Below are 11,794 nucleotides of genomic sequence, written 5' to 3' on the forward strand. Positions count from 1 at the left end.
ATCCATAATCAAACCAACGACCTGCAATCAATGAATGCTGATATTGCTAGATTATAGCATACTTACTGCAATTAAAACGTTTAAAAATACATCGACAAAACTGGATCATAATTTGGTGTTGACACATTTACCATAACACCATATAATAAAGTATACCTAAAATGAGTAATGGGTATGAAACGCTATGCAGAGCATTCTCCAACAGAGGATTGGTGTTAGTGTAAAAACTGACGAGCAGGTGGAGACTTAGTATGGAAGTGTCTCGCCGTTGCTTGGCAACGCAAGTTCTGACAGTTGGCTCTTCCTGGGTAGCTAGCTAGCAGAGTTGTTGACTAGCGACGTTTATTTTTATTTGGCTAAATTAGCCTAGCATAGTTATTCCATTCCGTTATCTAGGTTGCACTACACGAGGTACGTATGCGTTGCACTCGGATTGGGGGTTCTGCTCAATAAGTATTGCAGAGTTAACGTTACTGTAGAAATGGCTGGCTGGCTAGCTAACTACTAGTACACTAAGTTTCTTTAAAAAAAAAAGTAGTTTCTTTCCAATTGACGAGAAACAGACAGATCACAAGGCCAGGTGCTTCTCCAAAAATGTTAGCGGCTCTGTTCTAATATTCACAATAGCACATTAGCTACATAGATTGAACCAATGTAGCTAGCTATTATTGGGAATGCATTCTAAGTGGTATGCTAGTATGGACATTAGATGGCTAACAGTATATGTACTACAGGACAAGCTACATGGTTGCATTCTCTCACTCAGGTGTAGTCCATGGGCAGCCTTGCCAGTGAGGTTTTGGATGAGGCCCACTGTTTCTGGGCGACGTGCGCTCATCCTTGCTGCTGGGAGTCGGAGCAGCGCATTGCCAAAGGCGTCCCACACTACATAAAGCAAATAACATCAGATGGGGGCAGAGCCCCTGTAGATGGTAGGCAGTCATGTATTGCAATTCAATTTCTCTCCTCTCTTTCAAACACACACAGCAGTACTGCAAAATGCATTGAGCAGCTGCTGTCTCATATGGACCATATGTCAAAGTGGATTAACAGTGCTGTTCTTGCTGTTCAGTGGAAGAGTTTCCAACCCTTAGTGTGGTTAATGTATCGGAGTGGACTGAGGGCCAAAAGACCCCGAAAGGGAAGCTGCTTTACAAGACGCGTAGCAAGGAGAATTTTGCCACAGATGCCTCTCTAACTCTTCTCTCCAGCCAGTCACAAGTCCAGCAGCGGGAGCATAACACAAGGTTAGTAATAACCTAATAAGTCAATATAGTATATTGCCATTCAGTATACTGAAACAGAGAACAGAGTTATCATTTATAGTTGAAGTTTAAACAATGGATTTGCATAGGGGTCGTCCTACTCTCTAATTCTTCTTTGCAGTGCAGACCTTCACGTTCCAGGGTTAAACTCTGTTGACCAGATTCCTCGTAATAAACAACACAAGGAAGTAAAGGTTCGTCACAGTTACACAGAGACAGTAGGCCTAAAGTCAGACGCAAGGCTTACTGACTTTGTCTTACACCTTTTGTTGAAAACCAAAGATGGAGTTTTTGTAGGCTATACTTTTCCATGGTGAGTAATATTGATCGAAGTATAGCTGATCCAGTGTAATGTTTGTTGTGGGTATTATTGCAGCTCAGCACAGCTCAGATCAATCAGTTGGCCAGCTGTTCCAGTGCATCATGGGGCTCTGGCTCCCTAGTGATGTGGGTACCCAATCCCCATCACATCCCGCAGTGCCAAGCCCGAAACAGGTCACTTGATTTATTGTATTTGATGTTGATTGTATCTTTATTTTTCATCATACTCAGTCACCTTGTGCTGTACTTTTTATGTTGTAGGCCTATTACCTTTTTAGGCGTTAAACTTGGCAGATATGCAAATTGCCTTTTTTGATCACAGGCCTAAATCTCCCTATGTACCTGTCAAGGAGCTCATTTGCCTTCCGTCCTTAAAAACCTCAAAAATTGTGAGTACCATATTTACACGGCTTTCATAAATTGTATGTGACAGGTTATTTGTCTTTGTATTACATTAGTGTTAAAGAATAGGTCTATTTCGTTAACCAGTTACATTTACTAGTCTTTCTTGTATATTATAGAACAGAAATCCAAGAATTCAAGTCCAAGATTCCAAGAATGTGCGGAAGAGGGTGCCGTTCCAGCTGACAACATTGACGTCAAAGCCGAGAAGTGAGCATGGGTTGAGCTCCCCAGTGGCACAGCAAACTGTCCACCCAACAGACCTTGCCCTGGCCAAGCCTGACACAGACACTGACCCCAAGATGGAGGAGGAAGAGGCCCAGACCCAGGCTCATACCAGCCCACACCCTCTCCCAGCACCCAGGATCCCCAGTGCTTTCCTCCTCAGGAACAAACCTGTGGTGTTCCACAGTGTCAGGGAGAGGGTACTGAGAAGACACACCCAGCAGGACCTCTCAACATACAAGTACAAACTGGACAGCAAGGTCACACATACTATCATACTACTGTCCCATGGGCATTCTCTTTTTACATAATGATTCTCTGCTCTGAGTATGACTGGTCTGTCTGATCATTAAAAGGCCTGGCTCCAGTGCTGTTTAATTTACATGTAACCAACAGCCATGAAGCATGTTGCTGCCTTTCAATCCATACTCATCAGGCTTGCTGAGTGGTTGAGAGAGGGGGAAAACCCTGCTTTGGCTCCACAGTGAGGGAGAGTCACGGGAGAGTGAGACTGGGCATTGGTTCTGGAGATGCAGGCCCCGATAGCTCCTATTAAACTCAGCTTTTCTGCCTGATTTTATAACTGTTTATTTTCTGTTTTCAGCATCTCGTGTAGGGAGTGGTCAGTAGTCACGTACTTCCTCGAACAGCCAATCTTTAGTCCAGGAAGAATGGAACAAATTCCTGCTCAGCTGTTGATAAATAAATGAAGAGTTTAAACTTAACTGAATTATTGCCAAATACACTGTCTGAGATGTATGCTACTTATTGTAGACAACACTTGTCTATTGTAATGTTCTGTTGGTGGGTGGAAATGAAGCGAGGAACCGCTAGTTTAGTCGAAAATATATATATTTTTGTAGAGTGTTACACTTGAATAAGGTAAATCTGGCAACCCATGTTGTTGTTTTGGTTGAGTTTTTTTTTTTTTAGCTCTATTTCCTTTTTCTTCTGTCTTCATGGCTCTTACTCTAGACTGGTGGGGGTGGCATTGACTGGGATAGTCTGAGAAGACAGACCTATCTGTGGAGGAAGCACAACCTTCCACCCAACTGTGACAGAGAGAAGCCATTTCCCCCAGAGGACATGACTGTCAGCCAGATAGTAGGCTTTGGTTTCTACCCCATCCCAAAGGCCATGCTCCATCACGACCCAAGGAGCCCTCTGTCCAAAGGTAACACACTGGAGCTCTAGGCTGCATATTGTATGCAAGCCAGGACGCTGTGTCATGCTGTCACAAAGAGACTTACAGATTTGTAGATTTGGCATCGAATGGATCAAGGTGATCAAAGAACCGCTCATTTGTAACAAACTTGTATATGTTTTTTGGTGTGATGCCAATAGAGAGAAGGATTGCAAAGAATGTTGTTGAGGAAGATGTGTGTGCATTGCAGGTCCAGCTGTGTGGCGCTGCCTGGAATGTGTGGATGGGATGTGGTGTGGCCATGGTGGTGGTCCACTGGCCTCCATATCCAAGTGCCTTAACTCATTGGTGTCAAACAGTTCCTTCAAGTTCTGTAGCAGATCCAACCTCAGCTGTCAAAACCCCTTGCACCAAGTAATTGTCCGACTCTACATCTCTCAAAGCTAGCCAACACACTCAGTGTGAACCAATCAAAACCAAAATTTGTCCCTGCATTTGAAACTGATCTGACATGTTCTTTAAGCTCCTAGATGGAGATGACCTAAGTGATGTGGATCCAGGCAACAAGGGCACCGTCGCTCCTCAGAACTCCATGATGTACCTTCAGGACACAGCTTCAAACTACAGTGGTGAGTATATCATTACCTTATAGGATGGTTCTCAGTTTTTAACGTTTAGATTTGTTATTGTATGTATTCATCTGCTACTTTTTAAAATGCATGTCCATTTGTACATCAGAAGTGTCCATATATGCAATATATTCTCAGATCATTTTCCTAATCTCCATGTGATTCTACAGACTGTCAAGGAGAGGATAATGAATTTGGCTTATGTCCAGAGAGAGATGCTGAAGGAGGTCTAGGATCCCTAGAGAGGCCAGGTAGGAGCTCTTAGGACAAAGGGCACAGGTCTTCAGGGTCCCAGCCATCCCCTCCACCCTCTAGCTTCAACTCCGATACCTACGGAGATGGTTAACCTTGAATATGAAGAGACGGACACTGAACGATCCAGGACTAAGATCCAGGAGTAAATGTACTCATCATGCCTGTGAACATTCATATATTTAATCCAGAGCTATCCTTATGCTTTAGATAAATACATCTGGTGGCTTGCTTTTTTTTCATGTCAAGTATAGCCTAACATGGTAACGTAACAATAAAAACTAAGTGTACAAAACATTAAGGACACTTGCTCTTTCCATGACATAGACTGGCCAGGTGAATCCAGGTGGAAGCTATGATCCCTTATTGATGTCACTTGTTAAATCCACTTCAATCCGTGTAAATGAAGGTAATGAGGCAGGTTAAAGAATGATTGTTAAGCCTTGAGACAATATAGAAAGGGATTGTGTATGTGTGCCATTCAGAGGGTGAATGGGCAAGATAAAAGATTTAAGTGCCTTTGAACGGGGTATGGTAGTAGGTCCTAGGTGCAGCGGTTTGTGTCAAGAACTCGACAGTTTTGTGTATCAAGAATGGTCCACCACCCAAAGGACATCCAGCCAACTTGACACAACTGTGGGAAGCATTGGAGTCAATATGGGCCAGCATACCTGTGAAACACTTTTGACACGTTGTAGAGTCCATGCCCCGACGAAGTGAGGCTGTTCTGAGGGCAAAAGCGGGGGTGTAACTCAATATTAGGAAGATGTTCTTAATTAAAATTTTTGTCCACTCAGTGTATGTTAACTTACATGATTTATACTGCCTAATCCTTGTTCAACAATCAACAATTCTTATTCAGTTATGTCATGATTCAGTATTTGATTATTTGACATTAGTCAGCTTCATGGTAGCCTTGCATATCAGGATTCGAAGTGCTTCTCACCACAGGGTTTAAATGGAGTCCACCACCTTCATGGATATGAGAGGGCACCAGGTGTCACTGCAGAGTCATCGAGGAAATTCCCATTTGGCTGTTTTGATCAGTTGCCATTGCCAACCTCTAAATATTTCACTTTAAAACATAGTTAAAATGTGTTTTTATTATGATAAAATCGTCTACAAAAGATAAACTTGGTTCCACATATTTTGGGAGCTCTGTCACAACCGTGGCTCCTGTCCGTCCAGCAGCCCAAATATATACATTCGCCATGACAACTGAAAGAAGGGGCTCTGGGGTTAGATCACATCATAGGGCTAGGGCTATGGTTCAGTCAGTTTGTTTATGGAATAGTTGATGGTACCCCCTCGACTCTCCAGCTGCGCTCATTTCCGCTCTCTGTCCTTGGCCTAATTATGACTGCAGCAGCAGTCAGTGGTTTGTAATGTAGCAGAGGATGTGAAGTCCAGTGTTGGTGCAGGAGGTTAGGCTAGCTGTGCTACTGCTAGTGGAGTAGACGCCCAGGAGAGGTTTCCTGCTGCTCTGCCAGGTGCTTCTCCTATGAGGGCCTCATAGTAACAGTACTTATTAAGCACGGACTCTCACTGCAACAAAGCTGGGTTGAGGAAAGAACTGGCTGAACCGAACCTGTCTGATGCCCTTTTTTACTTAAATTCTCTCTGTAAAATGCAAGGTTTTAAAAGCAGAAAGTACTACATGAACAAGTTATAATAGTGATGTGTTCAACATGTTTCTCTCTTACACCCTGAACCCCAGATCATCTCCTATCAGGGAAAGGCCTCTTTCTGCGGCGTGTTCATTATTGTATAGATTTGATTTGGTATTTTTTCCTATTGTAAAGGTCCTGTTTTGATTCAATTCACCAGGGCAGTGGTGGAAAACGTACCCAATTGTCATACTTGAGTAAAAGTAAAGATGCCTTAATAGAAAATGACTCATGTAAAAGTGAAAGTCACCCAGTAAACTACTACTTGAGTGAAAGTCAAAAGTATTTGGTTTTAAATGTACTTATGTGTCAAAAGTAAATGTAATTGCAAAAATATACTTTAGTATCAGAAGTAAAAAGTAAAAGTATAAATAATTTCAAATTGATTATTAAGCAAACAAAAAGGCACATTTTAGATTTTTTTTTTTCATGGGGGACACTCCAACACTCAGACATAATTTACAAACAAAGCATTTGGGTTTAGTTAGTCCGCCAGATCAGAGGCAGAAGGAATGATCAGGGATGTTCCCTTGATAAGTGCGTGAATTGGACCATTTTCCTGTCCTGCTAGCCATGCAAAATGTAATGAGTACTTTTGGGTGTTAGGATAAATGTATGGAGTAAAAAGTACATTGTTTTCTTTAGGAATGTAGTAAAGTAAAAGTTGTCAAAAATATAAATAGTGAAATAGTAAATTACAGATACCCAAAACAACTACTTAAGTAGTACTTCAAAGTATTTTTACTTAAGTATTTACACCACTGCACCAGGGTATAAAGAAGCCATTAATTAGGAATGACCTCAAGTAAGTTGAATGTCAGAGCAAACAAACTGGCCTATTTTTAGGTGGCATAACACTGAATATTGGTCATTAGATATTAGTGCCTGCTGCAAGCTGCTGGATAACAAAGTATCTAACTACTTAAAGAAAGTATTGCTTAATGCTCTGAACTATGATAGTGGAGTGTAAATATCCAGTAGGCCTGACTCCCTTACCTGTACATACGTAGCTGTTTTATCATCAGCTGTAGATTTAATGAAATATCAAGTGTATGGTGGGTTACATTTTCTAGGCTATTACCAGCCTAGTGGCCCATTCAGTCACAGTAAGCTTTATGTGTTTGTGTCACCATCCCTGTTGGATAACTCTGGAACTTTCTGTTTACAGCTCTTTGCGATAAAATGTTCCCCTCTGAATCATAGGCACCACTGTGTAATGGTGCCACACAGCCCGTCCCCCTCTCGCCTCCCCACTAACAGGACACTCTCTGTCAGGCAGCTACACCAGCAACTCCCACACTAAAGTCCCTTTGAAATGCAAGTTATTTTTTTTGTTGTTGTGTGTACTTAGTGTAATATGCAGTGTGCAGCTTAAGAACCCTCAGGTTCACTGGAGCAAAAAGCAGTGTCAGTAGGTATGGTTGCCTTGGCCCATAATCTGTTTGTCTGATTCAATTTTTGGATTGGGAGGAGAAAGTATTTTCAATTGATGTAGGCTATATGTAGCCACAGTGTATTGGGTAAAAGGAAGGATTCATTTTGAAATGGACTGTGTGTAGGTGGTCTGGATTCTCAGTTCCAGTAGATGGTTTATAATGAATGTCTTGTCACAGCCTAGTAGTTCTGTCCTGGGATTCTATTTATTTTTCTATGCATTGCATGTGTATTGTGCCTGGTTGTCATGCAATTATTCCAAAACTCCTAACCTTGTGTAGGTGGGTGTGCTTCGCACTATCAGGTGATTCTGCAGTAGTTTTGGGTTACAGCATGGGCTGACTGATTTACAGTGGGCATGCATACCTCTCCTCTCTCAGAAAAGGTGCGCCTGTCTCTCTGTACCTGACTATAGCACACCTGCTCATGTCAGTCAGCCGCACAATGGACAGGTTGTTGCAGTGCTGTGGAGAGCTCTGCAGAGGGGGTCTCTTCTCCTGGTTGCTTTCATCACTCCTATTAGGCTGGGTGAAGGAATGCACAGGCCATGGGTTCCCTCTGCTCTCCTGCTTGGGTAGCCATCAGGTTAGGCCTAAATAAGGCCCTTTTGTCTCTTAATGGGTGCAGGAGCGCCACACCTGCATTAGGCTAGCACAAGTTTACTTATCATGCTCTGCCCTGGGGCCTCGTGGAGGAGCGTACTGGAGGAGAGATGCACAGATGTCTACCCCCAGTCGTGGATCCATACGTCCAATAACCAGGCCCCCTGACATCATCCTTTTCACAGCTGTCTTGCTCAACTACGTATTTAAAGAATTGTTGTATAATCAGTATTCTCTCTTATACATGTACAATTATGGGTATTTAGCAAACAAACAAGTGCTCTTTGAATGGACCATTTGAAGGGTTACTGATGATTGAGTGTGTGAGTGTACCAGCCAAGGTTTTTAGGACACTAGTGTGAGGAATTCAGTGGAGGCCTGACCTATAGAGCGGGTGTCATGAGCTGGGTTAGGGTGCATCACACGTACACAGCTGACTCTACACTGGGTAGATGTTTACCCAACTACATGTGACGTTGCTCCCACAGTCACTGTTATATACTGTACCTCAGAATGCAAGTCACATGCAGTACTTGTCAGACAGTTATGTACGAGTGTCTTTTTTAATTGTCTACTTTTAGTGAAGAAAATAGTTGTAGTACTTTAGAGGACTCTCATTATACAGTACACCAGTCTGATAAAGTTGACTTGAAGAAACTGTCTGTCTGCTATGATACGGTATGGAATACTTACTCACACCCACAAACCCAGTTACACTGATTTACGTGTTCAGGGCAGGTCTGTTTGGATTACTGACTGTCAGTCTTAAGGACATTAGAACACCTCTTCCTGAGTGTTGTGTAGATACTGTAGACTTCCTGTTTACCCACTTCTTCACCAATGATACATGAGTATACACATCATCATTGGCCCTTCTCGGCACTACACAGGGTACTTACAGGCATCAGGGCTGCCAACAATATCAACATGTCCACAGACCATCATCTTCAGACTGTGAGTAGACTAGAAATCAAGCTCTTTATAAAAGCCTCCAAAATAGTAAAGCTGCTAACTACTGTCATACAGTATAGATGGGTCAGACTGCAGACACAGGAGTGGATAGGAGTAAATCTGGGTGGAGGTTTGTTGGTGTAGATTAAGACTAGGCTGAGTAGATTGAGACTAGGCAGAGTAGATTGAGACTATGGGGAGTAGATTGAGACTATGGGGAGTAGATTGAGACTAGGCTGAGTAGATTGAGACTAGGCTGAGTAGATTGAGACTAGGCTGAGTAGATTGAGACTAGGCTGAGTAGATTGAGACTAGGCTGAGTAGATTGAGACTAGGCTGAGTAGATTGAGACTAGGTTGAGTAGATTGGAAAGGGACAGCATTGATAAATCGCCAGGGCTCCTGACCCCCCTGTTTTGGAAATGTTTGTCAATCTGACAAACAATGGCTGGCTGAAGGCCAGGGGGGACTTGCCAAACCACGGCCAGCACACACATCCTGCCTTTGTGGGCCAGGAATGCCAGGAATCCAGACAGCTGCCCTCCTTCTCCCACCCCTCCCTCCCCAAAAAGGTGCTCTCTCTCAAACATCCCCAGTGTCCCAGTGGTTTCAGCCCAGTAGCCTGGGTGTCTGGGTGTTTGTGTAAGGCGCTGCTTGTGGCTCACCTCTCTCTCCCTCCATTCCTCCTCTCTCCACAGTGCTCCTCCGTCCTCACATCAGTGGCAGGCAGGTTAGTAGCAACACCTGCTCTCTGTGTTTCCCCTCTGCTCCCAACCACTGATCTTTATCCACACTGAGATTCCTGCTGCCTCAACTCTCAACACATCCATGGTGGTTTTTATATTTGGTTTTTCATTTTGGTTCATTCCTTGCAATTCTTGAATTTCTGAAGTGGTTTTGTATTCAAAGATACTTGTATTATATATATATTATTTTTACATCAATTTTATTGAAAGAGCACATAAAGAGCATGTAAAGTGCCTACACAACGTATCTTTGCATTCTTTACAAAGGAGCGTAGTGAGATTCACATGTTAAGGGTACATTTTGGCTGTATAAAGCAAACATTTCAAGAGTCTCAATAAGAACACAATATGTAAAAACCACTTAAGAAAAATAACATAAACAATCAAACACAAAAACCCAGAAGTTACAGAATAAGACCAGTACGATATGACAGGAACTTTGACCAGACATCTTCATACCTATGCTGTCTATGTTGAAAGATTGATATAATTCTCTCCATGACAGCGAGTTCCACCCATAGACCTAACCACATATCTTTTGGGGGTGCATTTTGTTACACATTTCCTTTCTGCTGCTAAAAGATCATCTATCAATTTAAGTGGAGAGGAGTGGAGTGTATCCACAGGAACAATACCTAAGAGGAGATGACATGGGTCTGGTTGAGTAATAATATGTGTGATGTCCTATAGAAAATTGAGAATTTCAGACCAAAAAGACTGGATTTTCAGACACGTACAAAATATATGTGATTAAGACACGTGTTTTTTCTGAACCATTATTATTTCTATTTCGTTTGAATTTTTTGGGGGGGGGATCTGCTTTTGCAGAAGAAGCTGTGTTGTGGTTTTGTCAAGGTGAACTGGGTTAAGTGAGGACAGTTCTGACAAATTGAGCAAGGATCCACAGAAACAGGTCCTAGTTATTTTCTTTGCCTTCTCCTGTGGTGTGAAAGGCTTGCTATATTCACACTCACTCCTCTCTGTCTTGCTCTGCAGGTTTTCAGTGGCCTCATCAAATGTGCTAAATTCCGTTTCCTGTGTTTCATAACAATGAGAGCCAAGGCCTAATGCAGGGCCTTCCTGCCCTCGAACAAAACACTTTTTATGTCCCGCTGGTATGACAATGGGAATGTTTCGTTTTTCCTACCAAACATGGGAACCTGTAGAAGAGCCTTTGTTTCCTGGAATGTGGCCATTAGGAAAGAGATGGAGGGAACACAGGATATGTGCCCTGCCCTGGGCAATGCGTTTCATTGGGGTGGCTGGGGCCAGAGGAGTTGTACGCAGGGATTTTCTCTGCTATCTGCATCACCACTTCCCCTATTAAAGTGGATTCTATGCCAGAGTGGGATTCCCCACTCGTTTTTTCCGTTACACCTGCACTTGTTTTTTTCTGTTGACAGCATCAGTCTTACCTGACCCCCATTGTCAAATACCGCTCATATGCCAGAATGTAGCTACCGTGTCACTCGACAGTATGGGAATCCCGTAGCCCTGGGTTCAAATAGTGTTTGTGTTCATTCAAATACAAATACTTAAAGGACAAATGTGTTACTTTTCAACCTCATATTCATTAACTCCAGCACCATACCAGTGTCTACATATGGGAAAATGGCATGTTTCTATGTTCAGTGATTACAAAGTTAAGATGAAAGGTCCTAATGAAGGCTTCTCTGTGACATCACAGTGTAGGGTTAAAAGTTGTTTTTTTTTACATTGATTTTTCAAACCTGCAACAAGTTTCTAGCCAGAGGGAAGATGTTTTCTTGCTCCCCACGTCACCGCGAATCTCAGTGTTTTTCAATCAAATGCTCAACCTATTTTAAAGAAATCAAATACTATTTGAAGCCACTCCACACTTAGCTTACTTATTATGGATTTATCAGCAATGATCTTTTCTTGTCGTTTCTCAATAGCATTAGGGACATATGATAGTAAGCTGTCAGTGCACTGAAGTGCCTACAGAGTTGTTTCATAATATAACCATGGTTTCTCAGTATGGTAATGTAGCAATGGTGCAATTTCTTCCTCTCCTACTCCACTCACTCAATCCCCCCTTGATTCACTTTCTCTTCCTCCTTGAGAGGAGAGCTGATGTCACAGGGAGGTGGCGGTCTGCCCATGTCTATAAGTACAGGCACCACAGAGGGAATCTCT

At 42.7% G+C, this 11,794-nt stretch overlaps 1 protein-coding gene across 1 annotated transcript; it reads left to right on the top strand.

Moving 5' to 3' along the window:
• The first annotated feature begins 319 nt into the window (after positions 1-319).
• On the top strand, positions 320-3,804 carry LOC139412326 (uncharacterized). The gene is made up of 9 exons (XM_071159162.1): positions 320-411; positions 767-932; positions 1,073-1,247; positions 1,387-1,459; positions 1,642-1,760; positions 1,909-1,975; positions 2,108-2,473; positions 3,189-3,387; positions 3,608-3,804. The coding sequence occupies exons 2-9, from the start codon at positions 776-778 to the stop codon at positions 3,802-3,804; spliced, it is 1,353 nt and encodes a 450-aa protein (XP_071015263.1). The 5' UTR covers positions 320-411; positions 767-775.
• The last annotated feature ends 7,990 nt before the right edge of the window (positions 3,805-11,794 follow it).

Source organism: Oncorhynchus clarkii, chromosome 6 (genome assembly GCF_045791955.1).
Source record: "Oncorhynchus clarkii lewisi isolate Uvic-CL-2024 chromosome 6, UVic_Ocla_1.0, whole genome shotgun sequence".
Classification (NCBI taxonomy): Eukaryota; Metazoa; Chordata; class Actinopteri; order Salmoniformes; family Salmonidae; genus Oncorhynchus; species Oncorhynchus clarkii.

Excerpts from the sequence above, each read along its gene's own strand:
- LOC139412326 (XM_071159162.1), top strand. The coding sequence starts at position 776 with ATGGGCAGCCTTGCCAGTGAGGTTTTGGATGAGGCCCACTGTTTCTGG. Across the intron at positions 1,460-1,641 it reads AACAACACAAGGAAGTAAAG|CTCAGCACAGCTCAGATCAA; the intron begins GTTCGTCACAGT and ends GTATTATTGCAG. Across the intron at positions 1,761-1,908 it reads CAGTGCCAAGCCCGAAACAG|GCCTAAATCTCCCTATGTAC; the intron begins GTCACTTGATTT and ends TTTTGATCACAG.